Source organism: Lissotriton helveticus, chromosome 8, assembly GCF_964261635.1.
Source record: "Lissotriton helveticus chromosome 8, aLisHel1.1, whole genome shotgun sequence".
NCBI lineage: Eukaryota > Metazoa > Chordata > Amphibia > Caudata > Salamandridae > Lissotriton > Lissotriton helveticus.
Window position 1 is genome coordinate 1,578,650,138 of NC_136069.1, and position 26,418 is coordinate 1,578,676,555.

The 26,418-nt window shown below is 43.7% G+C and overlaps 1 protein-coding gene across 2 annotated transcripts in view; it reads left to right on the top strand.

The window, feature by feature from the left end:
- The window catches only part of SLCO2B1 (solute carrier organic anion transporter family member 2B1), a 498,318-nt gene that overhangs the window by 349,844 nt on the left and 122,056 nt on the right, over window positions 1–26,418 (top strand). For both annotated transcript variants that reach the window (XM_078658583.1, XM_078658584.1), the window contains one exon: window positions 12,998–13,162. In XM_078658583.1, the coding sequence (XP_078514709.1) occupies window positions 12,998–13,162 (165 nt within the window). The remainder of the gene's footprint in view (window positions 1–12,997; window positions 13,163–26,418) is intronic.

A 26,418-nucleotide genomic window follows, 5' to 3' on the forward strand; every position in this document is an offset into this window, starting at 1 on the left:
GTTGTGAGGCTCTGATTTTAGATAACAGTTGGTAAACCAAAACCTATGTAAATTCTTCAAAACATGGTTAAGATGCAAAGAATGTATGAACGTTATAATCTCAATAATAAATTGTTCAGACAGCTGTCGTTTATTGCAGGGTTAAGCCACTCACACTAGCCTAACTGGCCTAAAGTGTCAGAGTGTGGACAGCGTGGGAGCCACCCTAGACACGCTAGCATTTCCCCTACTCCAAAATCCACCCCTCAGATTGACACCGACCCTATTGTTGTATCCTACTTCTCACACAAGGTCCCTTTCGGGTGAGCCTCTTATAAAGCGTCCTGAAGCTCCAGCCCCGAACATGGTCCCCATTTTTCCTCTGCATGGTAATGGACTCTGTCCTGAGTATGCAACTGTACTTGTATCTGGATCGCTAATGCTAATTTTTGTAGCCATTGGCAAACATTAATCTTGTGTGTGTGCCATGACATCCATGACATAGGCTGTCTCATGGATTGCAGTCTTGTTGGACTGGGAGGGGTGCCCAAAGCGCTATCCTCAGAGTGTTGGAAAGCTACTGCCTTCATCAGGAGTTTTGCAGCATGAGCGTTGTGGTGGCAGTATAGAGTGTAGTGATCAGTAGAAGTTAACAAGTCCTTTTTAACCTTTGTCACTGGAGTGAGGCCTACAGGTTCACTGGCTTTAAAGTTCCCCTGTTGTGTGTCTAACTCAACAGTTGGCCTATATTGGTTTCTTTGGGATTGCTGCGCAGCGCAGAAATGGTGCAACTGCGCTCGGTGTATGTGTCCCTCGGAAAGGTACAATACAAGGATGATGTAGTGCTGTGCAATGCATGCATGGTAGGTGTATGTGTACCTCTGAATGGTACAGTACAGTGAGGATACAGTCCTGTGCATTGTATGTATGCTATATACCTTCACTAGATGTGTGCATGCCTGTGAAAGCTACAACGCATGGTGGAACTGGTTTCCATTGTGGGAGACTGAGGCCAGCATGACGAAAACATAATGAGGTAGAGTAATCCTACCTGCATTCCTATAAGTTGTGTTGAACACACACTGGATAGGGGAAAGCCAGGCCTCTGGAGATTTCACTACAACTGAGGCACACACTGCATGCACAAGCAGTCTGCCGGACTATGGCATACTCTCCGACATGGCAGTCTCAGTTCTTCTTGTCATGGGGTTTATGTAATCCCCGATCTTATTGCCAGTTGTAGCGTCCTACCCCAGCCTGGGTACTTGTAAATGTCACGCCACACATTGAGCTTGGTATTACACATCTCTATTAATCGGCGTGTAACCGTGAACTGAACATTCTATGTCATAAATTCTATGACCCATGCACTTACCTCACTGTTCTATGGAGTGTGTCTGTAGCCAAAAAGGGTCCCGTCACCTCTAACTCACAAGACGCTACAAGAAGTAACATGGTCAAGAAGTCCAAAACGCCCTCGAGGGTGGAGATGAATACAGGATAGTGAACACAGGCTCACAAATAAAGGATATCACCTGTTCAAACTCAAAGTGATTTAGAGGTACATTACTACTTTTTCAATTCATGTTGGTTTGTTTTGATTTAAAAGGGTAAGTTTCGAAGTATTGTCAGCTGCCGAACGGTTTCAGGATATTATTTGTTGCATAAGAAATCCAGTCATAAATCAGGGCTCGACAAATCCGAAAAATTGTACTAGTCCTGCAGGTCTAGTACCATGGAAAATCCCCTCGACCCGACTCCAACCCACTTGACCGCCGTCTCTGAAAACGGAGCAAAAGTGACAAGATAACAAGATTTAAAGGCATGTTTATTGCTCATTTCCTTTGTGAGCAATAAAAATGCCTTTAAATTGTGTTATCTTGTCACTTTTGCTCTGTTTTTAAAGACAGAGGACAAAAGCTAGTTTGATTTCCTACTCGCCAGAAAGGATGAGTAGGACCTAAAAATAGCTCGTCCTCATCCATTCTCCCTCGCAAATGCGAGCGGGCGAGTGGATTTGTCGAGCCCTGCATAAATGCTTTCAGTTACAGTGAGGATTTACTAGTTTGCGGGGCCACACAAAATAAAATGACATAAATGTGTCATATACTTGCTGCTGCAGGTCTTACTTTTAAATCGGAAAAAATCTGAACTTCATCAAACCAAACTCAAGTTCTTTGGCCATGTCCAGATCTGAACATAGTTCAAGCCTTGTCATCTACTTCTCCCCACAGGACATAAGTACGCTGAGATCCTTCCTTGTTATGTCCAGTTCCTGTTCCTGGTATATACATGATTATGCCACTGTAAGTGCCCCATTGAGAGTCTTAACAAAACAATATGTCTAATTTAAATTGTCACGTGAATGTGAAAAAAGTTTTAAGAAAATCAAGCATGCAATTGAGAACGCAACTGAAATTGCAGATTTTAATCCAAAATTTCAGACGGAGGTAGTTGTTGCTGCAAGCCCAGTGGGGTTGAGAGCCATCCTTGCACAGCACACTGGACATCCCAGTACCCCGAGGCACTTTGTGGCTCATGCTATCTGAAGTTTGTCAATGACAGAATTTACTTATTCACAGCTCGAAAAAGAAAGCCTATTTGAAGTGTGGGCTTGTGAACATTTTCATGTATTCTTATATGGAAAATGTTTCACAGCTGTCAATGACCACCAAGCATTACTCACCATTTTTGGCAATCCTAACGCCAAGATGTCCCCTTGCATTGAGAGGTGGGGGTTGCAATTGCAGCAGTCTGATTATACGCTTGTACATCGCCCAGGGAAAGATCAAAACCCTGCTGACTACTTCTCACAAGCCCCAATACAGGTCATGGCTCTACTTCCAAAGTTGCTGATGCCTAAGTTAATTTCATTGCGAAATCAAGTATCCCTGCTGCCAGGTCTTTAGAACAAACCATTGCTGCTACGGGTACTGACAAGGATTTGCTAAAACTCAAATACATTATTACACACTAATCATTGTGAGCTCATACGTGGCCTCTTCATGATGACATTGAATACAAGAAATTAAAAAATGTGCAAGAGGAACTTTCAGTAACTCCAGAAGGAAACCGCCCTCCTTGCCGCAATAGACTACATCCGTACCTTCCTGGACAAGGGAGAAACAGCAGCCCTCATCCTCCTCGACCTCTCAGCGACATTCGACACGGTCTCTCACCGCACCCTAATATGCTGACTCCACGACGCAGGGATCCAGGACAAGGCCGTCGACTGGATCCGCTCCTTCCTTTCCGGCAGAACGCAGCGGATCAGACTCCCCCTTTCCTCTCAGACCCTACACCTACCACCTGCGGAGTCCCCGAGGGGTCCTCCCTCAGCCCTACGCTCTTCAACATCTACATGGCTCCGCTCGCCCACATAGTCAGAACTTACGGACTCAACGTTGTCATAAGCAGACGACACCCAACTCATCCTCTCCCTATCCAACGAACCGAACACCGCCAGACACAACTTTCGAGAAGGCATGGAAGCCATCACCAAATGGATGAAAAACAGCTGCCTACAACTAAACACAAACAAAACAGAAGTACTCCTCATGGGCCCAGACGCCTGGAACGACACCTGGGGGCCCCCCGCCCTCGGACGTCCGCCCACCCCCACGGACTACTCACGCAACCTGGGAATCATCCTGGACTCAGAGCTCAAAATGGACCGCCAGATCAACTCCGTCTCGTCGTCCTGCTTCCACACCCTCCGCCTCCTATGTAAGACCTTCAAATGGATCCCCCTCGAACACAGCAAGACCCTCACTCAAGCCCTGGTCACCAGCAGGCTCGACTGCAGCAATGCACTCAATGCCGGAATAAACAAAAACCTCACCGCAAGCTACAGAACATCCAAAACGCCGCCGCAAGACTAGTCCTCAACCTGCCAAGTCACTGCCACATCTCCCAGCACCTGCGCACACTCCACTGGCTCCCCATCGAAGCTAGAGACACCTTCAAGATGCAAAGCTTTACGGGCCATGGTGTGGTTCCGCGGTCTTAAGGAAAGAGTTGAGAAAAAGTTAAAGGCCTGTCATTTATGCAACTGTTTGTCAGCTAAGAAGGTCCCACGTCCATTGAACATGTCTGATCTCTCAAAGCATGCATGGGAGAAGATTGCCATTGATTTCTTTGGACCCCTTGACAACTGGCATCATCTAATAGTAATTGTTGATGAATATTCTCATTTTCCCCTGGTGAAAGATCTGTTATCAATGACTCATGACAGTCATTGAAAGACTAGAAAGTATTTTTGCAACTTGGGGTTTTCCTTCAATTTTGAAATCTGACAAGGCCTGCCTTTCAACAGTAAGGAATCGAAAGACTTCCTCACTCAACTAGATATCAAGCATCAGAAAAGCACACCTCTTTGACCACAGGCAAAAAGAGTGGCCGAGAGATACAAGAGTACCTTCAAGAAGACTTGTTCAGTGCGCTGTTCTGGAAAAGCTCGAACTCAAATCAGTTCCTCAGTCTATGCTTTTTGCATACAGGTCAACTCCGCATCCTATCAAAACTGAAAGCCCTGCCACCTTAATGTTTGGGAGAGCCATAAGCACCAATGTGCCACAATTGACCAATCAGATTTATTTATTTTGATAAACTTCACAGTATTGACTCTTCTCACATACATCAAATGAAGACCTATGCGGACAAACTCTGCTGTGTGCTGAACACTGTGTTCTACAGAGGAGACCAACCGATCTCAAGGCAGAAACGGAAATGCAAGTCTGATGTGACCCTCTAATAGTTAGGACCAGTAAAGATACATGGTGACTCTCTCACCATCCTGGAAAGGTCATTACACAAGATTCTCCGTATTTCAAGAACCTGACTCGACTTTCGCCAATTCTAGATGTTAGGAGTGAGACTTGTCCACGTGAGTGTCCAGAGAGCCCAATGACTTTCTTCGATGTTTTGTCACCAATGCCAGTCATGGACCGTTCTCTGGTATCTCCTCAGCCTCACATGACCAGATCTGGACGATCTATTCAAGCACCAAAATGACTTATTGAAGAGCTATAATGTATTTATGTATTATGGGTACTCTTAATTTAAAAAAGGGGGAAGAAGTATTGTCTAGTGAGTTAGAGATGATGGGACCCTTTTTGGTTCCTGACGAAATGTGCATGGGTGTGGATTATAGAATTCATGATATAGAATGTTCAGTTCATGTTTTCACGCTGATCGATAAAAACCAGCAATACCAAGCTCCAGTAACCAGGCTGGTGTAGGATGCTACATTACTGAGAGTCGAATTTAGTAGGGGAACTTGGCCCAATTGCTCAGGATCCATAGCAGGTCAGGCCCGTGTACATCAGGAATAAACGGCCTCAACCCCCATGCTTGGGACCCATAGCCGTTGATTGCAACCGTGGCCCTCTGAAAGGGGGTTATGACAATGTTCCATCCATCACTCCATAATTTCCATATCGTTACAGCTGTTTTTCCATCTTTGAATGCCCCACCTTTCTAGAAAACAGAGCAATTTTGTAATCCGGGACTGGGGAAAGTCATAAATCCTGGCTTTGATGATAGTCCAATTTGTCTGACTTTGGTGACAAAACGTTTGCCTCCTTCGCTACTAGTTTTAAATCAGCCTGGGTAAAATGATGTATCTGAACTCTGACTCACTCAAATTTTCAGGTAATGTTTGGATTCTTTGTTGACAGAATCAAAAGGTTGTATTTCAAATGCTTTGAAAATTCTAGATGCTACCTTACAATTGTATCTCTCTAAGGAACTTCAGTTTCGAGAGGTGCAATGCTTAGTCCACAACTTATGGCATCTACCTTGTGTGTCATGATAAAATGTGTACTTCAACTAAAAGATTTATTTTGTTTATCTCAAGCACATTTGATTTCTTGTACATAATGACTAACATTTAATTACAATCGGAAATAACTTGCTTAGTTCTTAAAACTACATTCATGGAACCTTCCACTTAACAATTTTCTTAGGTGCTCATTGTTGGACGTTTTTTCTCTTTGTTCATTTAATCATGTCACACTTAATTTGGGCTGCTGGTTTCCGGTGTTCGGCACCACCACTTAATTCACAACACCAGGGCTTGTGACAGGGTGGCACTGTCTGGCTAATTTAGAGATGACCTCAACAACAGTTAATTATTAATTCAATATACATTAGAAATGACTATTACCTGCCGCCCAAGCCATTCTTATAGCTTTGGGGGCCAGAAATAGTCTGAATTGGCACAGTTGTAGGAGTGTGATGGTTAGTAGCTGTGTTGTTACCATCATTGGCAGCATAGCAGGGGCAATGTGTGGTGGAAGCTGCAGAAGGCCTCCTGATGAGAGCTCTGGCATTTATTTATTTTTTTAATTTATTTTACACAAATTGAGCACTGATGGATATATACTTCTACAAGACCAATCTGGCTTTAGCAGTGCTTGTTTTGTTACATTTTGCAAGATAGATGTATTTAAGACGTATCATAGAATTTACTGCAGTGTGTTGAAACTGACCCCTTCAAATTCAAAGACTCAACAAATCTTTTGGCTAGCTGCTTGCAAGCTCTGAAAAGCAATCGCAAAGTATTGCAGATGTCCAAAATTAAAAGTCCTTATTGAAACCTAAAACATAATGTAAACAGTATAGGGTCATAGCCTATATCAAAAAGAGGACTTTGCTATTGAACACCTAAAATTCTAACTGGGGAGGGAAAAGCAAGCCTATCACCTTTGTGCTACTTTCATTACTCTTTTTGCGGATGTATGATGGTACAACCCAAACTATTACAATGCAGTTTTTACAACGCACGGGCCATTACAACGCATGCACCATTACAATGCATGTTCCATTACAACGCATATTCTATTACAACGAAAATTAATATTTTAACACCGCTGGGTTCTTACCTCGGTAAGGTGCTGTTCAGTGAGGGATATCCTTTGGAATGGCATGTGTTGTAATGGCATGTGTTGTAATGGGACTTGCGTTGTATTGCCCGCGTTGTAATTAATGTTTTCCCTTTTGGCATCACAAAGCAGGGCTACAACATTCAAAATATACTCCCTTGAGTTTCTTTGAATGCTTGCAATAGATTTGACATTTTGGCGCTTAGATAGTCCCAAGCATATGTCAGGAATTTACTACAGTCATAGCTTCCATGAATAGTCCAAATGGGCATAATTCATTCATGTTGATTTGCCTATTGAGGGGGGTATGCAGGAGTAAATCATGTGAAATTATGCACCTTCAAGTACAATTTTTTATTTTTCTTGAGTTTCCCACTCCCTCACAAAGTCTAGAGTAGGGGTGGGTGACCTTCCAACACAGTAAACAAAAAATGGGGATTTAGTCCTTTTTATCTGCCCACGGAAAGGAATTGAGGATGATCTGCTCATCTCTAAGTTGAGAAAAGAAAAACAACAAAACACAGAAACCAGTGTTGCCTTTAAAAGGGCTGTGAGGGCCAGGCAATACACTTACCTTAACCCCTTTGGTTCGTTGGACGGCCACGGGCCGTCCGCACCAGTGCTCATGTGCGTAGGACGGCCCCCCGCCATCCAATCACATGGAACTAGCTCCCAAGGCTGTGTAGATGGTCTCTCTGAAATGACGATCAGCGCGCACTTCATATTGACGTAATTTCAGTGAAACCGAAACTGAAATGAACCTTGAGGCTCATTTCAGTTTCACTTTCCACGTGCTCAGAGGGCTATCTCAGCCCCCCCGAGCACATAGAAAGACGGGAGAGGTATCATTGGGAAGGGGAGAATCTCCCCTTTCCAATGGTACGCCCCCTTAGTGGATCCCTGCTTGGGCATCGCCCCAGGAGGGTGATCCCCAAGATGGGTTCCACCCACTAGGCACCAGAGGGGGGAGAGGCCCCTTTGTCAAGGTCCCTTGCTCCCCCCTTAATTTATTGGGTGAATTCAGTCTTTCTGGGGGGAAGAAAGCCCACTAGAAACCAGGGATTTATTTTACTATGTAAATTAGGGGTGGGGGCTGCCTAATATGGGCATCCCAATTTCCCCATGCACAATTACAGTCTTTCTGCCCACCTGGGGGGCAGTTAGGGGCCGTTAGGGGCCGAAGTCACCAATCTCCCCCCCGGTGGGGGGGAGGGGCAGAAAGCCCACTAGACGCCAGGATTTAATGATTAATTTAGGGGTGGGGGCTGCCCAAGATGGGCATGCCCATACCCCCTCCCCCCCACAAAATTCCAGTCTTTCTGCCCCCCTGGGGGGCAGATGGAGGCAGTAGTCCCCAATCTACCCCTCGGGAAAGCAACCTAGACACCAGGGATTCTTTTTTTTTATAGGCCCAGGGTGGGGGCTGCCCAGAATGGACATGCAAAATCCCCTCCAGGAGGCAGATGGGGGCAACAGTCCCTGATCTGCCCCTCGGGGTGGCAGAAAGCCCACTAAGCACCACAGATTTGTCTGTTTTTTTAAGTTCGGGGTGGGGGCTGCCCAGAATGGGCATTCCATTGCCCCCCCAAAAGAATAGCCACATTCTGCTCTCCTTAGAGGCATATCGGGGCAATAGCCCCCGTTCCCCCTCCCCAGGGCGGCAGAAAGCCTACTAGGCACTGAATTGTTTTCGGAATGTGCCTACTTGTGGATTTTGGGTCCTAGCACAGCCGGTACCTAGGGAAACATAACAAACCTGTATATTTTTTGAAAACTAGACACCCATGAGAATCCAGGATGTGGGAGTTGCGTGGCTCTCACTAGGCTGTTACCCAGAATCCCTTGCAAACCTCAAACCTTGTAAAAAACACATTTCCTCACATTTCAGTGATGAAAAGTTCTGGAATCTGCACAGATCCACACACTTCTACCCACCCACCATTCCCCAAATTCTCCTGATGAAAATGGTACCCCACTTGTTTGGGCAGGCTTACTACCCGTGACAGGAAATGGCCCAAAACTCAACGTGGACACACCACATTTTTACACTGAAAACTGACCCTTTTTTGCAAAGTGCCTAGCTGTAGATTTTGAACCCTATCTTTGCCTGCACACAAGGAAACCTAGCTAACCTATACATTTTTGAAAACTTGACCCAATGTTGAACCCAGGATGGGATGACCTGTCTGGCTCTGGCTCCCACCAGGTTCTGTTGCCCAGAATCCCTTGCAAACCTCAAACTTCGTAAAAAGAAAAAACATTTTCCTCATATTTCTGTGGTGGAAAGTTCTTAAATCTGTTTGGATCCACAAAATTCCCCCCACCCCGCATTTTCCTAAGTCTTCCGATAATAAAAGTACCTCACTTGTGTGGGTAGACCTAGTGCCCACAACAGGAAGTGGCACAAAAAGCAACGTGGTCACACCACATTTTTACAGTGAACGCTGAACAATTGTTTCCAAAGTGCCTAGCTGTAGATATTGAAACCCTAGCTCTACCCACACCCAGGGAAACCTAGCGAACCCATACATTTTTTTAAAACTAGACACCCAGGGGGATCCAGGATGAGGTATCTTGTCTGGCTCTCACCAGGTTCTCTTCCCAGGTGACCCCCTTTGCAAAACCAGGTTGTTTTGTGATAGGTAATTTTTGTGTCTCCTCAATACGTTTTGGACCCTTGACTGTCATGGGTACTTGACCCACCCATGCGAGTGAGGTACAATTTTTATCAGGAGACCAGGGGGAATGCTGGGTGGGAGGAAATTTGGGGATCCATGCAGATTCCAGGACTTTCCCACACAGAAATTTGAGAAAAATTAGATTTTTTCAGCTAAATTCGAGATTTGCAAGGGATTCTGGGTAGGAAAACATTGGGGGACCCATGCAAGCCATACCTTGCTGGACTCTCCCGTGTGTCTAGTTTTCAGAAATGTGTGGGTTCGGTAGTTTCTCAAGGTGACCACCGAGCCCGGGGCCAAAAATCCGGGTGACCCCCATGTTAAACCAGGTTGTTGTGCGATAGGTCATTTTGATGTCTTCTCCGTTTTGTGCCCTTGCCTGTCACGGCTACTTGACCCGCCTATGTGACTGAGGTAGCATTTTTATTGGGAGACCTGTGGGAATGCTGGTTGGTAGGACATTTGTGGATCTATGGAGATTCCAGAACTTTCCCACACAGAAATTTGAGAAAAATTAGAATTTTTCAGCTAAATTTGAGGTTTGCAGGGGATTCTGGGTAGGAAATCATTGGGGGTCCACGCAAGCCATACCTCGCTGGACTCCCCCGGCTGTCTAGTTTTCAGAAATGTGTGAGTTTCGGTAGGTTCCCAGGATGGCCACCGAGCCCGGGCCAAAAACCCATGTGACCCCCCTTGCAAAACCAGGTTGTTTTGCGATAGGTAATGTTGAGGTCTCTTCAATACGTTTTGGGCCCTTGCCTGTCGCGGGTACTTGACCCACCCACCCGAGTGAGGTACCATTTTTCTCTGAAGGCTTTGGGGAATGTAAGGTGGGTGGAATTTTGTGGATCCACGCAGATTCCAGAACGTTCAACCACAGAAATGTGAGGATTTTTTTTTTTTTACAAAGTTTGAGGTTTGCAAGGGATTCGGGGTAACAAAACCTGGTGAGAGCCAGATAAGTCACCCCATCTTGGATTCCCCTGGGTGTCTAGTTTAAAAATATTTATAGTTTTGCTAGGTTTCCTTAGGTGCCAGCAGAGCTAGGGTTCAAAATCTACAGCTAGGCACTGTAAAAATGAAGTGTCGACGTTGTGTTTTGAGCCGTTTCCTGTCACGGGCACTAGGCATAGCCACACAAGTGAGGTACCATTTTTATCAGGATACTTAGGGTGACACAGAACTGTAGAGCAACTGTTATTACCTATTGACTTTCGATGTATTTCTGCCTTCCAAATGAAAGACAATGTGTAAAAAAGAAGTCACTTTGAAAAATGTCCTATAATTCTCATGCTAGTATAGGTACTCACAATTTTGGAAATGTGCCAATAGCTACTGTTTCTAAACTCTATATTTTTTTCAAATTTCAGAAATACATAGGTGTCTTTCATCCCGATTTTTCACTGTATATATTTTCCCAAATGAATTGCTATATACCCGGTACTTAATTTAAAAAAAACATTGCAAGACGCTGCTCAGAAACTGTTAGTTTCTATAAAGAAACTTTGAAGGTTCTACACAAATGATCTCTTGCTGAATTCAGAATTGTATCTACTTTTCTAAAATGTATAGCTTTCCTGGATCCATTATTGGTTTCATACCAATTTCTACCATTAACTGGATGAAGGTGGAAAGCACAAAAAATAGTAGAAATAGGCTATGTCCCAGTAAAATGCCAAAACTGTGTAAGAAATGTTGGTTTTCTGACAAAAGTCTGTCAGTCCCTGAAAGATGGTAAAATGGTGATTTCAACCCCACAAACCCTTTGCTGATACCATTTGCAGGAATAAAAACACTTTCATTTCCAGCACTTTCTTTCCCCATTTTTCGAAAAAAAAACAAAAAAGCTTTTAGCTGTATTTTAGCTAATTTCTGGGTCCCCTCAGGGAAATCCACAAAACTTGGGTACCTTTAGAATCCCCATGATGTTGGAAGGAAAGGACGCAAATTTGGCAAGGATACCTTATGTGGTCAAAAAGTTACAGGGGCCTTACCTGAACTAGCCAAAAAAGGCAGGTGCCACACAGGAGCTTCCTGGTTGGGAAAGTTGCTTTGAAGAGCTTAGCTATGGACTAACCATTGTAAATAACTAAATGTAACTACCAATAAATTAATTTTATTGTCTGGCCCTGAAGCGCTCTGCGGCACACAAGTACCTCATTCCATGTACTCTCCAGTGTGTGGCAGGGCCAGATTGGTACAGAAAATACGCTGGGGCACCAAAATAAAAATTTCCCTCATTAGTGAAGCAGACAGGTAAAAAAAATAGACCATATTTGCAAATCGGTGCACTTCTGATCTTGTATAGACACGCTATGTAGGTACTTGGCAAGGTTAAGGAGATTGCATGCATTTGTGCCAGCAGGCAATGTTTGTGGAAATAGTAAGGAAGTCCTCTAATAGCCGACCCACACCCTACGATAAATCGGCTCACAAACAGCCAGAAAACCAGCCAACACACGGCCAATCAGACCAGCCCTTATGGCACTGCCAGCTTGCCCTGTAAGCCAGTCCAACCCTGGTGTGCTGAACGAGAAATTGTTTTCTAGGGCATTTGACTTGCATTCCTCTGTTTTCAATCCAGGGCAAGTGGATGCAGGAATGTCAAATAGCCTGCAGATTCGCATCTGCTTACAATGGATTTGTAAAATTGAATTTTGCCTATCCCTAACTGGGAGTTGTTCCCAGGATGCTTGTTTCTGGTTCAGGGAAGACCTGGCTTGGCAGTTCGGGCTGGACTGTTCCCATGAGGCACAGGGTCAAGACTGATTTGCATATAGCTGGGTCTGAACTGAGGTGGTAAAGTGAGCTAAAGAATGATTCTGGATTCAAAGCAGATCTTTGAGTGTCTGAAAAGTTTCAGTGCTCCATCCATCATCTCCACGTGTTTTGAGCTGTTCCTTTCCCTTCTCACTTTGGAGAGGCAGTTACTCCATTTATTAGAGACGTGTAATGCATGCTTCTAGGGTGTGAAACCTCCTGCAAATATTTACTGCGTTCTGCAAGGCTTGTTCATTTCCTTTTGTAACTTACTCTTTCATTTCCCTAACCTAAAATTCATGACTGTGGAGAATCCCACATATTTTAAACTAATGCCATTTAAAATGTTAAAGTTCCTCAAATTCTGATTGTGAACCAGGCTATGGAATTTAATAGAGTAACTGTATTTTGGTACCTTAGTTCCACTTAGATGTTTGGAAAATATGTTTCTTGAGCCACATGTTGAATGGTGAAGACTGATGGAAGTAATCTATGTAGAATATCATATTCATTCAAATGTGCAACTTGTGTTGAGAGTTGACTTTGCATGAAAAACATCAGAGAGGTCATCAACTTTAGCAATAAAGTAAGTCAAGATTTTGAAATTAAAATATTCTCCATGGATTACCTGTATACATTTTAAATACATATTCTTACAGATAACATGCTCATGTTTGTTCTATTTATTTTCTTTAGTCTTCCCCAAGGTTTTACTGAAAAATCTAAAGAATCCTGTCTCTCTGCTGGTGATTTTGGCTCAGGTGAATCTATCTGCAATGGTGGCTGGTATAGCCATATTCATGGCTAAATTCCTGGAGAGGCAGTACTCTATCACAGCGTCGATGGCTAACCTGATATTGGGTATGTACAATCAGTTAAGGAAAACATTGTAATAATCTGTTGTTCCAGAGTCGTCCAACATAACATTTTTCAGTGTACAATCAGTTTAGTATCAAAACCACAGATGATGTACAGACAGGCCCACTGGTATTAATCTGAAGTGGAGGACCAAATTATACATAAGGGTTGACTACATTATGCAGCAATAGAAGGTACATCAGCAACTGTAAAATAACTATTTACCCTTTAGAAAGGTTTACTGTCATAGTATTTCACCAGATTTCAAGAATCTTTAGATGCTTTTGAGGTAGAAATATTTTTGAAATCTTCAAAACTGTTGCCGAAAGTTGTTCTTGTGGCAAGTGTGTTGAATCTATAATTGCAGAAAATGATGTAGCAGCGGGATTGCATAACTTGAAAAAATGCTTTTGGTCCTCAGTCCAACCTGGTTTGGTGTTGAGGGGGTCAAAGGAACAGCAAGTGGTTGAAACTATACAAGGTAGAGGTGACCCTGTTTATGTTAGCCTCTTGCTGCACCCTTCAGGAGCTTGAAACCAATGGCCTTATAATGCTCCGGTTCTCTGACCTGCACCTTTGCATAAGGGGTCTGCATCTTTATTTTTCGATTTCAGATTGTTTTATAACATTTTTACAGACCGGTAAGATCGCTTTACCGTTACAGGGTATCAGCCCAACTTGGCTGTTTTTGCCATGGTAACAGGTAAATGGTATACATGTTCGGCTGCCCCCCTTTACAATGTCTTGCTAAGAGATTAAGGGCAGCTGAAAGAGAAGGAAAGAGAAAAGAAAGGGTGGAGATAGTATACAAGAAGAGTACTTTAGTCATGGCCCTAATCTGGGCTTGTGGCGTTTTTTCGTGGTGTTTTTTCTTTGTGGGCAGCCGCCACTCTCAAGTGAGCTCATGGGGGTCCAGGTACTCTTCCAGCGAGGCCCACATCCCCCTCGTAGCTGGTCTCCAGGGTGAGTTTTGCAGTGCGGTGCTATCTGCGCCCCTGAGGTACGTCACCCAATTGAGCCAGCCTTTGTATGTCGTCTTAGCTGTATCTTTCCAGTTGGACAGGACCATTTTCACTGCTGAGGTCAGTAGGTCTAGCAGATCCCTGTCGTGCAGTGTTTTCTGCCATGTTAATTCCAGGCTAGAGAACATCTGCTCAATGTATATCTGATTGAGACTTCCAGTGGCAGATTCCTTACCTTAGAATTATCCCCATGCATCAAAATGGATCCGGAAATTTCGTGAGCAGTACCCTGGCATACCAGTAGGTGACATCGCTCTGCTCCACGTGGCATCATCTGTACCGGAAGTAACGTGTGCAGTGCCTATATAGTCACCACCCCAGCGTGCTGAGATCAGTTATTTTCTTTCTGCACCACTCAGTACAGGTCCGAAGAGAGCTACCCCCAGTCAATTTTTGACTGGTCTTTTTTCAACTTTTTGTCAACGTTTTTTGATAATTTTTTCTTGGTATGGCAGGATGCCAACTAGGAAGGCTGGCTTCAAACCCAGTGGTGCCTGTCATTGACAGATGTCGGTGACGGATGCTCATCTTGTTTGCCTCTGCCTTGAGCACGACCACGAGGCAACTTACTCCCACTGCCACACCATGCACCCCAAGGCCTTGAGGGAGTGCTCCTTTAAGCTCCCTTCTGCCTGACGTGCGACATTGTGATTGCCTCCATCCTGGTCAAGAGGAAGATCCCAGAATCAGTCAAAGAGCCAAAGATCCTTCTCGTACTCCAAGTCATCTTTAGGTAAATCCCACATGACAAGAGTGATAAGTTGAAGAGGACTTGCATTTAAGTGATCCGATGAGATGAGAGAGTGTTGTCATTCGAGGCCTGGCTCCACAGTTGAGCCTGCGCCTGGGCTCTCTCTGGGTCTTTAGAGTGTCCAGGAGCCTGAGTGCCCCAGCCCATTTCCATGAATTCTATGAGGCTATGCACCTCCAATTTGGGTGGACCGTTGCTGCTGGCGTGCTTTTGGGCAACACACATTTCAGAGGGGCTGTCAAAGGTTTTCTGCCGGCTACTTGAATCCACGGATGGATCCAGGACCACAACCTTCCCAGGTGCTGGTACTGATACTGGTACTCTCCCGGGGTGCTGCCTGCATTATCATTCCCGACTCCGACATGGAGCCAGAGGTGCATCCTCCAACTCCGGCGCCGACTGGAGTCATGCCTTTCAGGCCAGAGTGTGAACTATATTCTTGTGGGCTGGGACTTAGAGAGGATTGGTAGGACTGGACACCTCTCCAGACACTGGTGTGCTCTCTCCCCCTACTGTGGCTATGGAGAAGGGGGCTTCATTTGCTATAGATGTGAGAAGGGCAGGCAAAGTCCTGGACTTTAGCCTACCCTCCGTGGCAGTAAAGACTAACATCTTGACGGAGATGCTTCAGCCAGAATTAACCCCCTCAGAAGTGTTTCTCCAATTAATAAAGTTCTCACTGATGTCCTGCAGTGGACTAGTCCAAACCCTTCACAAGGGCTCCGGTGAACAGGAAAATTGCACGTCCCCACTGAGGACCCCAACAGCCTACCCCGGTGGCCCAAACCTCCACCTCCCATGTAATTCCTGGTGCATTCTCTACAACTCCATTGTAAATTGATACTTGTATAGCGCACTACTCACCCGCAAGGGTCTCAAGGCGCTTGTACGAATGCCGCTGTGGAACCCATCCTGGCTTTCCCTGTGAGGTGTCTACTCCTGGGCACCCCCAAGGTGGAGGCCAGGCATCCTTAGCGTTGTGGGGGCCGTTGTGGAGATTAAGCAAGCTATTGCCCAGATTTGCAGAGTGGGACGCCATGATTGGAATAGGCACCGAGGCGAGAATTATCAGGTCCGTGGAATTTTGAGCCCAAGGGGAATTGAACCCTGGTCCCAGGCTAGACCTCTGCATCAGGGTCTGCTGCTCTAACCATTGAGCCACACTTCTCCACTGGATACAGAATCAGAGAGGCTGGACACCTTAGGAAAGAAAATGTTTTCTACCACCAGCCTGGCACTGTCATCCGTGAACACTGCATGTATTTTGGGCCATTACTCCCATGCCCTTTGAGATTCATTTGTGCAGGTGCTGCCCATGGTCCTGCAAGGAGGCCCAGGCCATAATCTTCCAAGCTATGTTTGATGGGAGAGATGCAGCGAAGTCCAAAATTTTATGTGGGTTAGACCCATCCGACTCACTGGGTAGATCGGTTTCTTTATTGGTGGCCTTATGGCGCCAAGCCTAGCTGAGAACATCTGGCTTTTCCAGGGATGTCCAAGCACTGCAAGCATTGCATGCCCATTGATGGCTTCCATCTCTGCTATCCTTGAAGCACTCCAGCCTCAACGCTGGAGTGCTTCAAGGGCAGCAGAGCTACAGCCAGGGCCTTAAGCCTTTCTATAGCCATTGCAACCCCCAGTACATCTGTCGCTCCTTTTGTGGCCACAGAAGGGGCTTTTAGCTGCATCATTAATAGCCAAGCCAGTCCGGTATGCAAGCTTCCCAGCCTCTGAGGCAGCAGTACCCACAGACACCATGGGGTGGGCAGCCAGAGGTTGGACCAGTCCATCACTACCCTCGCAGCTGCAGCCTTCCAACCCCTTTAGCTTGCTCTTTTAACAATATGGGCACCCAGTGAGAGGCGGGATATGCCATTGTCTGCCCCGCTGGAGGTCTATAATATCAGACCACTGAGTTCTTCAGATTGCCCAAATGGGCTACTCCCCCCCCCCCCTTCCTGACTAACCCTCCACCCATGCCACCCACTTGCGACAGTCTGACTGAGGACCATTTCTTCTTGCTCCAAGAGGGCTCTCTTGGCCAACAAAGCCATAGAGAGGATACAAACGCCAGAAGTAGGTCATGGTTGTTATTCTCACTACTTTCTGGTACCAAAGAAGGACAGAGGCCTTTGTCCATTAATAGACCTGCACTCTCTCAATTTGTTTCTCAAAAGGAGGAGTTCAAAATACTCATGCTCGCTCAAGTCCTGCCTGCCCTGGACCCGGGAGACTGAATAGTAGCATTGGACTTGCGGGACGCATACTTCGACTTTCTCATCCTACCTGCACACAGGCGCTACATGTGGTTCGCGGTGGGCCAAGAACACTTTCAGTTCACTATGCTAGCTTTTCGCCTTACCAGCTCACTTCCGGTTTTCACCAAGGTGATGGTGGTGGTTTCAGCTTATCTGCAGAGATCAGGGTTGCCAGCCTTCCCCTATCTCAACCACTGCCTGTTGAAAGCAGGCTCACCCCAGGCTGTCAACTCCCCCTCCAAACTATAGCAGGTCTCCTGCACTCTCTAAAGTTAACTATCAAAGTGCCCACAGTCAGACCTGACTTCCTCTCAGACACCCCCTTTCATCTGAGCTGTTCTGGACACTGTGCAGTTTTAGGACTATCCTCCCAGAAGGAGAGTCCAGGATATTCAGGCTAGATTCGGAAATCTTATGCAGTTTGGAGATGGCCTGGTACACTGTTGGAGCGTTATCAGGGATGAAAATACAGCAACTAGATTGGATCAATCTGCATACCCCACCTCGGTCTGCAAGTATGACATCTAAAGCGACCCTGTTCTGAAGGGTCATCAGTCGATCCGACTGGAGCTCAGCAGTCAAGTTACTAAGGGCACCAGCAGTTTCAATCACGGTGGACTCAACTACCCTTGTCAATTGCCTTATGTTCCTGCTGTTAGCCATGGATCCCCAGAACGGCAGAAAACCCATTGCAAAGTCACCAAATTCTTGACCTGCAGTGTCCTCTTCACTCAAGACACCTCTAACTATCCTTGTCCTGTGGTAGTCTGCCGCTGCTGTGTAGGTGGGAGGCAACAGGAAGGAAACAAAACAGGAGCCCGAAAAGTCAGGGGGCAACCATGTATAGGCTCTATCATGGCAGATGAAATAGGTACCCTTAGCTGCTAAAAACGCAGGTGAAGTCTGAGATCCAAACACATACGTTTCAGTACAGACACTCTTCCCTAACTGAGCCCTGGGATTCGTGCCATTACCTTGCAGACACAGATGACCCTGATGGGGTACAATCCAAATCGAGGACGATCTCTTAGCTTGCTGTTTCTCGCTCAGAGTAGCTCCATATCCGGTCGTGTTCCATCCCATGTAGACTAGTGTCTCATCTCTAGGGATAGTCTCATAAGAAATACCTTCCTTAATCATGTCGACTATACCCTTGACTAGAGCACTTTTCCTAGGATTGTCAGTTACAGAACGTAGGGGGTAGATTTCGTGTGCATATATGAACATTGTCCTATATGCCCATACAGAACCATTGTGACTAAATGGCAGGACCAGATAAGGGATACCTTTATCCGTTGTGTGAGGCATAAGACCGCACACCCAACAGTTAGTCGTGTTCATTACAAGTTGGTGTTGGTGTAATAACTGAACAAAGGAGTTATTAACGAACTCCAATCTCCTATTGGATTCATGGTCAGGCAGAGGGTGGAAAGAATGAGAGGAAACAGTAGGAGGAGGTATGGGTGATGCAGTGGGTGCAAATGTTACACGAAAAGAGAATAAAACATAACTTATCAAAAAGATCATTACGCTGAATAGCATAAAAATACACAATGTTATAAAACTTTTCTTTGTCATCGTGTTACACAGTCTGTGCTTAAAGTTCATTTGTTTGGCAGGTCTCTCCACATCGGGAAACTCCATCCTCTCTAAAGTGCTGCCCGCGGTGGTAGGTTGCCTCTGCTAAGGGGTGCTTCCGTCAGTCTAGGGCAACTCCCTTGGACCAACCAGAACTACCGACCTAACGTCGTTAGCTGCACCCCAAAGACTTTTAATCAACCGCGGCCCTAGCAGCGGAACCCGGATGGCGGTTCGAAAAACAAAAATAAGCAAGTTTCTTAGATGGGGAGAACTGCACTTTCAAAAATAGTACTAGGGGGGGGAAAAGAAATATCTTTTTATTTGTCCATGGATCTTAGTCTCGGATTGCAAAAGAAATTATTTTTTTTAGTTTGTTTGTCTCGGTCTCAAATTATACAGTCGCTTCCCAGGTATTGTCTGATCCGGGAACAAAAGGTCAGGCTCTGTAATGTTCACTCGCTTGGATGGTGGCACAGCCTTGTGCAAAATGTTTTCGTTTTCTTGTTTAGAGTCAGTTCCTTTTACATGCAAATCATTAAAAGGGACGGCATTTGGCACGGCATCAGGTTCTAGGTCAGCGACACCCTCCTGGACCCACTGGTCATAGGGCAGAGGTAAGGGTACCCTTTTACAGTGGACCCCGTGGATCCAGGCCTTCTTCCCTTCCACTCGAACTGCCGATCTGGTAGAGAGAAGAACGAGGTATGGTCCCGTCCACCTGGGCTGGTCGTTTTTAGTCCTTTGGAAATTCTTTATCAACACCCAGGATCCAGGGTTTATGGGGTGTCCTGGAGTATCAGAGGCCGGAGGCAGGGAGTCATGTACCTGTTGATGCAAAACACGCAATTTAGCCGTCAATTCATACAGGTAATCAAGCAAAATAGGGTGTTCTAGCTCGCTGAACTTAGTGGGTCTAGGCACTCCCCATATGTTGGCTGGACGGCCAAAGACAATCTCATAAGGGCTGAGTTTCACTCGCGAATGCACAGTCATTCTGGTGGATAGGAGTGCTAAGGGTAGAGCGTCGGGCCATTTAAGACCTGTGCTCGCTTGGATTTTGGCCAATTAAGTTTAAGCGTGCCATTGTAACATTCTACTAATCCAGCTGATTGGGGGTGATTTGCAGCGTGGAACTTTTGCCTAATGCCTAGCCCTTCGCATACATTCTTCATCACTCGTCCCACAAATTCACTCCCGTTATCACTCCAGATCATTCTAGGCATTCCAAACCTGGGGAAGTACTCTTTTACAAGGGCTTTTGCTGTGGACAAGGCAGTATTGTCTTTCAGGGGATATGCTTCTAACCATCTTGAGAAAGCACAAACAACAACGAGCACATATTTTAAGTTGTTGCACCTCTCCATGTGTATGAAATCTAGCTGCAAAACCTCTAACGGATACGTAGGAGGTGCAAAATGACCAGCTGGAGTTGGGGTTCCCCTACCAGGATTGTGCTTCAGACATACCATGCAATTCTTGACAACATTCTCTGCACATTTGGGAATCCCTGAATTCTTCCACACTGGGGCCAACAACTCGCAAGTCCCTTTCACGCTGATATGAGCCATTCCATGAGCCATTGTAACCACTGCAAGCACATATGCATCAGGTAACAACCATCTCTGATGCTCTGTCAATTCAATCCAACAACCATTTGCATCCATTCTACCTGTACTCTCTCTCCACGTGCTCAACTCTTTCTCTGAGGCCTCAGCTTGGATGGACTTCACACTCTCTATCGTGTCCTCACATATTCCAACATCACCAGTCCATCTTTCAGGGCCTGCAACTGATGGAGCGAGATAGAAAACAAAATTTTGTTTAAACTCGTGAAGTCACATTTCCATAACATGAATAATAATATTAATGATTTGTGATATGTCGTGCTAATACAACTTAGATTAAACTTTACACATGGGGGGACTAACATGTGTGCTCATAAACGTGCATAATTGTTGCATCTTTTTGTTCGTGCAAAATAATAAAATAATTTATTGTTTTCGTTTTTGTCACTACTAACTGCTGCAAACTTAAAAGAAGCATGTGCTTGTTTTGCTTTTCCTTGTCTGTGTGATGTCATTTCTACTATTCTAGGTGCACATAAGTCTCATGGATTAATGAAGACTGGTAGATATAAACGCTGCTTTATTTGTTTGCATTTGCTAGGTAACATTTGATTAATCGGGTGGGTTAATTAATTAGTAAATCCTGGGGTGGATACAGAATCTACATTATTTCTTACATTAATACTTTTCTTGTGTTTGTTTTATACTAGAAAGCATAAGTTGCCTGCTTTTGGGCCTAGTTTGCTCAAGTTGTTAAAAGCTGAAATTTACTTCTGCAAAAGTCACGAGACGCCCATTCTGAAATAAAGTGTTCGTCAAAAGCTGCATTCACAAAGCAAAAACTGACGTGCTATCATCATTCTGTCGGACGTGGCCAAGGTCGAAAAAGAACATTTTGTCAGCCCTTAACTTGGCATCCGCGGAAGTCAATTGGAAGCAGTGAGAACATTATTGTACATTTGTTGCAAACCTAGGAAGCTCCTGGTTGCATTCGGAAAGGACAATGGTCCTTAAGAAAAGTGACCTAATGGAAGATTTGAAAAATGGGTGACATGTCACTTGTCACTCTCAGCCAATGGGACGTCGAAGATTTCTGAAAACTTTCCTTTGCGTAGTTTAGTTAGTGTAGAAAGGTATAAAAAGTCATGCCCCTAGGGATGGGCTGGCTGCTGCTTTCTGACTTTCCGATGAGGGTGAAGTGCTGTCGGACATTGCGTGGAGCACGTAAGAATCCTCAAAGAACTTTACTTTAATTTCTATCTATTTAGCTTAGCTAGGGACTTAGGTTTTAGAAATGCTAAACTTTTAAATACTTACTTTAACTTTGATTCACTTGCTTAAATTGTATTTTTCTCACGTTTCTTTACAATCATGCTTGCTTCAATGCTAATAAATTACTTTTATAAAATTATCAATTTAAATACCATAATTTAGTAAATAAAATCTTACTTTTGACAAACAAGCTGGTCTTGATTATTCAGAAGTGTAGGTTACTATTAGCTAGATCATGTCGCCAATGGTGGTCATTTAAATAGCTAGGATTTGTTATAATGACAATATTCTTTCCGCTAATGTTTAATATTGTATATAGTTTGTAAATTAGGTGTATATAGATTTAATCCGACCACCTGATTCAGTAGGCCCAAAAAATGTCAGGTTTATAAATGGGTCCATAGTTTAGTATAGAATTTTGTTTATAGGTTATGAAGTTGGGTAGCGTTGTTTATGATATATTTTCTATAGGCCGCTGGATCAATTCTCTGGTAGCAGAAATTGATGGTTGCTAAGGGTAACCAAGGTAATATGTTGGTTGCTAAGGGTTACTAAAGTGTTATGGTATGGAAATAGGATCGATGTTTTAACACATGTTGAGTTCGTTTTTCGTGCTATCTGTTAAGCTATACCGGTATAGATTGTGTGGCGAGAAATTAGTCACGCAAGCCATCTGTTCTGTTTGTAGTGATATCGCCGAGTATCACAAGAGGTATCGCCGTGTACCATAGTGTTGTCGCCGAGCAGCACAGTTTTAGGGCTAGGTGTGAATCTTGAATAGTGAGGGTTTTCTAAGAAATTAAAGCAGCATGAGAATAGGGACAAAGCGCCTTCCATAAAACTCACTGTGATAAAAGTATTAGTTATATCCGAGCTTGAGTGAAGGGTAAAGTAGCGTCGGTGCATGATTATCTATAAACAGGTTAGAGTCCTGTACGGGTACATGTTTCATATCTATAAACAGGTGAGAGCCCTGTACGGATAACGTCGTTATTTTGCTAACGGTGCATGATCTCTATAAACAGGTGAGAGTCCTGTACGGATTTCATGTGTGTTCGAAATTAGGGAATTTTCAGTGTGAAAGTACGAGTTTGATTTGTATTTTATGTTCAAGTGGAACTCTTAGAACTGTCACTTCGCGGTGCGTTCAGAGGAAAGCGAGTACATAATTATACGTGTTAGAAGGGTTGGGTAAGAGTTACTCTACTAACGATTGAAAATTATCCTTAGTGTGAATAGCGCCGTCTATTCCGAAGTGTGGATACTTGAACGTATGTAAACTATCCTAAATAGTGAAACGAACAGATGATGTCCTTATCGTCATTGTTAAGAATTAATTTACACTGAAAAGTGTTCTTAAAATGGCGCTGTGAAAAGGTTTTGTGAAGGAGGGGTAAGCGCCAGGAGTGAGAAACGAGAAACCGCAGCTGCTGTGTACGTCACAGAGCCGCGCTGGGATTGGGTGACCTACGTCACAAACTATACTCTGATTGGTTCTTGAGTCTCTGACGATCTGTAAGCTAATTGGTTCTTTAGGAAAACTCCAATTTTATTGGTTGAGCAGAAAAGTGACGTAGCTCAACTGTCATTGGCTTGTCGGTGTGTTTCGCGCACGGATTGGTTGTTTTGCGGAGCATCCCGGAAATATTTTACGAAACGATTTTGTGAATTAGATTTAACTCATAAAAATGAGTTATCATTTTAAACATGTTGAGAAAAAGCCAACATTATTTCAGAAACTTAAAAACGTATTCTCACCTGACAAGAAAATCGAAACGCGAGGTGGTAAACTACTTCATAAGTATAAAACACCTGCAGCGTACATGGAAGGTGAATATGGATATCATACCGTCTTATGGTTTGATAGCTGGAAACGCTATACTAAGAACGATGGGGTTTTAACTTGGCCTGATGATGGTTCATTTAACGTAAAAGTTTTGAGAAATTTACGAGAGAAAATGAATGCTCTTATTCCAAAACCGAGACCAACTCAATTTGAAGCTTTAGTTGAGTGGGAAGACGAGATGTATCAGTTACAAAGAGAAGCTAGTGGAATTAAAAGACCTACTAAAACTCCACCTTGGAGAAGAGAAACTCATGAAGACAGATTGCGAATGTGGAGACAGGGAAACATGAGTGAAGGATTGTATTTAATACAAGAAATGGTAATGGGTACTCCTACAGGGAAATCTATGGAAAGTGAATCTGAGGATGCAGTTATGGAAGAAATATATACTACAGCTAGAAAGAATCAACCTTTGAGACCTCCTAGATCATGGTCTACTCCGGTGGTTTCTACTGAAACTTCACCGAGGGCACCTCCAATTAATGAAGCTCCTAAACTTTATCCAAATAATTGTGAAATCATTGAAACTCCTAGAAGACCAGAATTTGATAATGCTCGAAATGAAGGTAGACATTTTACAATGGCTCCAAGGGCAAGAGAAGCTCCAAAAGATTATACAAGAGAGGCAAGAAATGTTGAAGATGTCGATTATAATGAATATTTAAGATCTAAAGAAGAATTAATAAAAAGAATGACAAAAGGCATGGAAGCTGTGACAGTTCCAGTAACGATTGGTCCTGTTCAGCCTGTATTTGACCAAAAAGAAACAAACAAGACAGGATTAACTATTCCTTTAAATGCAGAAATTCAAAAGGTTGCTGAAAAATTTTATTCAGACTTATCTGAAATAAACTCTTCTAAATCGAGAATGCCTGATTTAACCTTTAATGAGGATTTATCTCCAAAAACACCAATGGGTGCTATATCAGATATAGGGAGTCCTGAAGTCAGGGTAACCACACCAAAACTTGATGTGGCCAAATTAAAAGCGAATATCGAAGAATTAATAATCGGAACAATTGGTCCAGATAGTTTAAATTACTATCGAGATGATGAACTACTGTTCATTTGCAAAAGCATTCAGTGGAAAACAAAAAATAAATATGATCAACTAGAAGATCTAGCAGCTGAACTTGAAATCGATGTGAGCAAACAAAAGAATTTTGCGAAACATTACAGATTAGACTTTTCAGAAAGTGACATTGAGAGTTTGAACTCAATGGGAAGAATAGTACATATAAAAGATTTGATTGTTTATATCAAAAAGCTAGGAGAACTGAATAAGTGGAGAGTAAAATGGACGAAAAAGAAGGAAGATGAAAGATTGGAAAAATTGTCAAAACAATTTCCAATGAGAGAAATTGCAGGTGGAGGATATGTTCATGTCCCTTGGTCGAGACAGGACATTCTGTTGTTTACGAATGATTTTCCAAAATTGAGGGAAAAACCAGTGGAGTGGTACAGACAAGTAGATAGATTTATCAAAGTGTCAAAAGTTCTGTGGATTGATTTAGATGGATTTTTTGACATTGTCGTTCCATCAGATCTTTGGACAGAATGCAAAATATCGATTAGTTGGCCAAAAACAGAACCAGAGCGAATCAAAGAAACAGGTGCTCCAAATCCACTTGTAATGGATTTTTATGAAAAGGTGATTGTTTGGATGAAAAACAAAATTCCACCCAAAGAAGTCGATTGGGTTAAAATAGAAAGGACAGAACAGGAAATAAAAGAATCAGTTCATTCTTTTTATGAAAGACTACTGTTAATCTTTAAACAATACAGTGGTTATGAAAAACTAGATGAAAAGGATATGAGTCATTTTGTCTATAGATTTGTTTATGGACTAAAACCTGAAATTGGAGAAATGATCAGAAATAGCATTGTAGGATGGCAATCACTTTCTGTAGATGATATTCTAAGAAAGGCAAAGTATTGCAGTGATGAAATAGAAGTAAAACAGAAGAAGCTCAAGGAGAAAGCCATGTGGGCACAGGTAAAGGTGGCTGAGCAACAGATTGCCAGCATGGGTAATAAGAACACTAATTTTGTTCAAACTGGAAATACAAACCAGATACAAGGAAAGTTTAAAAGTAATAATTTCCCAAAGAAATTTAGCCCAAAGATTGAGGAGTTGAAACAAAGATTACCTTGTTTTAATTGTGGCGAAATTGGACATTGGAGAGACGAGTGTCCTCATCCTCCTAAAAACTTAAAGAATCCCTTATTGAATCCACAGATGCAGAATGGTGTTGACCTGCAGCGACAGCTACAGATGCAACAGGGGTTAAACGAATTAAACATTCAGCGACAGTTGCAGCAACAGCAACAGCAACAGGTGAATAATCGTCAGGATCAATTGCCACAACCACCTTTTCCGAATTGTGGGGGAGTTCAAAAATATAATCCAAACGTGGGATTTCAGGGAAGTGAACAGGTAATAAAACCGCAAAAACAGCAAAAGCAGCAAAGAGTTCAAATGCAAAATGCTTCACAACAGTTTTTATTAGCAGAAAGTCAAGACAGCGATTCTGATGATTATTGCTGACGGTGCCCGAGAGAGGAGGAAGAGTGTGTTGTTGGAGCCACTCTTGAGGTTGACCAGTCTGGTCCTTTTGTAAACGGGAAAGTTAATGATGTAGACATCACTTTTCTAGTGGACACTGGTGCTACCCGTTCTACTGTTAGATCAGTGGAAATTGAAAACCTACCTCTCTCTGGGGATACCATCCAAGTTGTCGGAGTAAGTAATCAACAAATTAAAACTGACTTAACTGATCCAGTTCCAGTTGAAATTGGAAATTACAGAGACAAACACAGATTTGTGGTTTGCAATAGTAGTCCAGTGAATCTATTGGGCAGAGACATCCTATGTAAAATGAATTGCAGAATATATTGTTCTCCTGATGGAGTTGAGTTACAAACAATGGAGGAAGATGGTTTATACAGAATGACAATGATGAT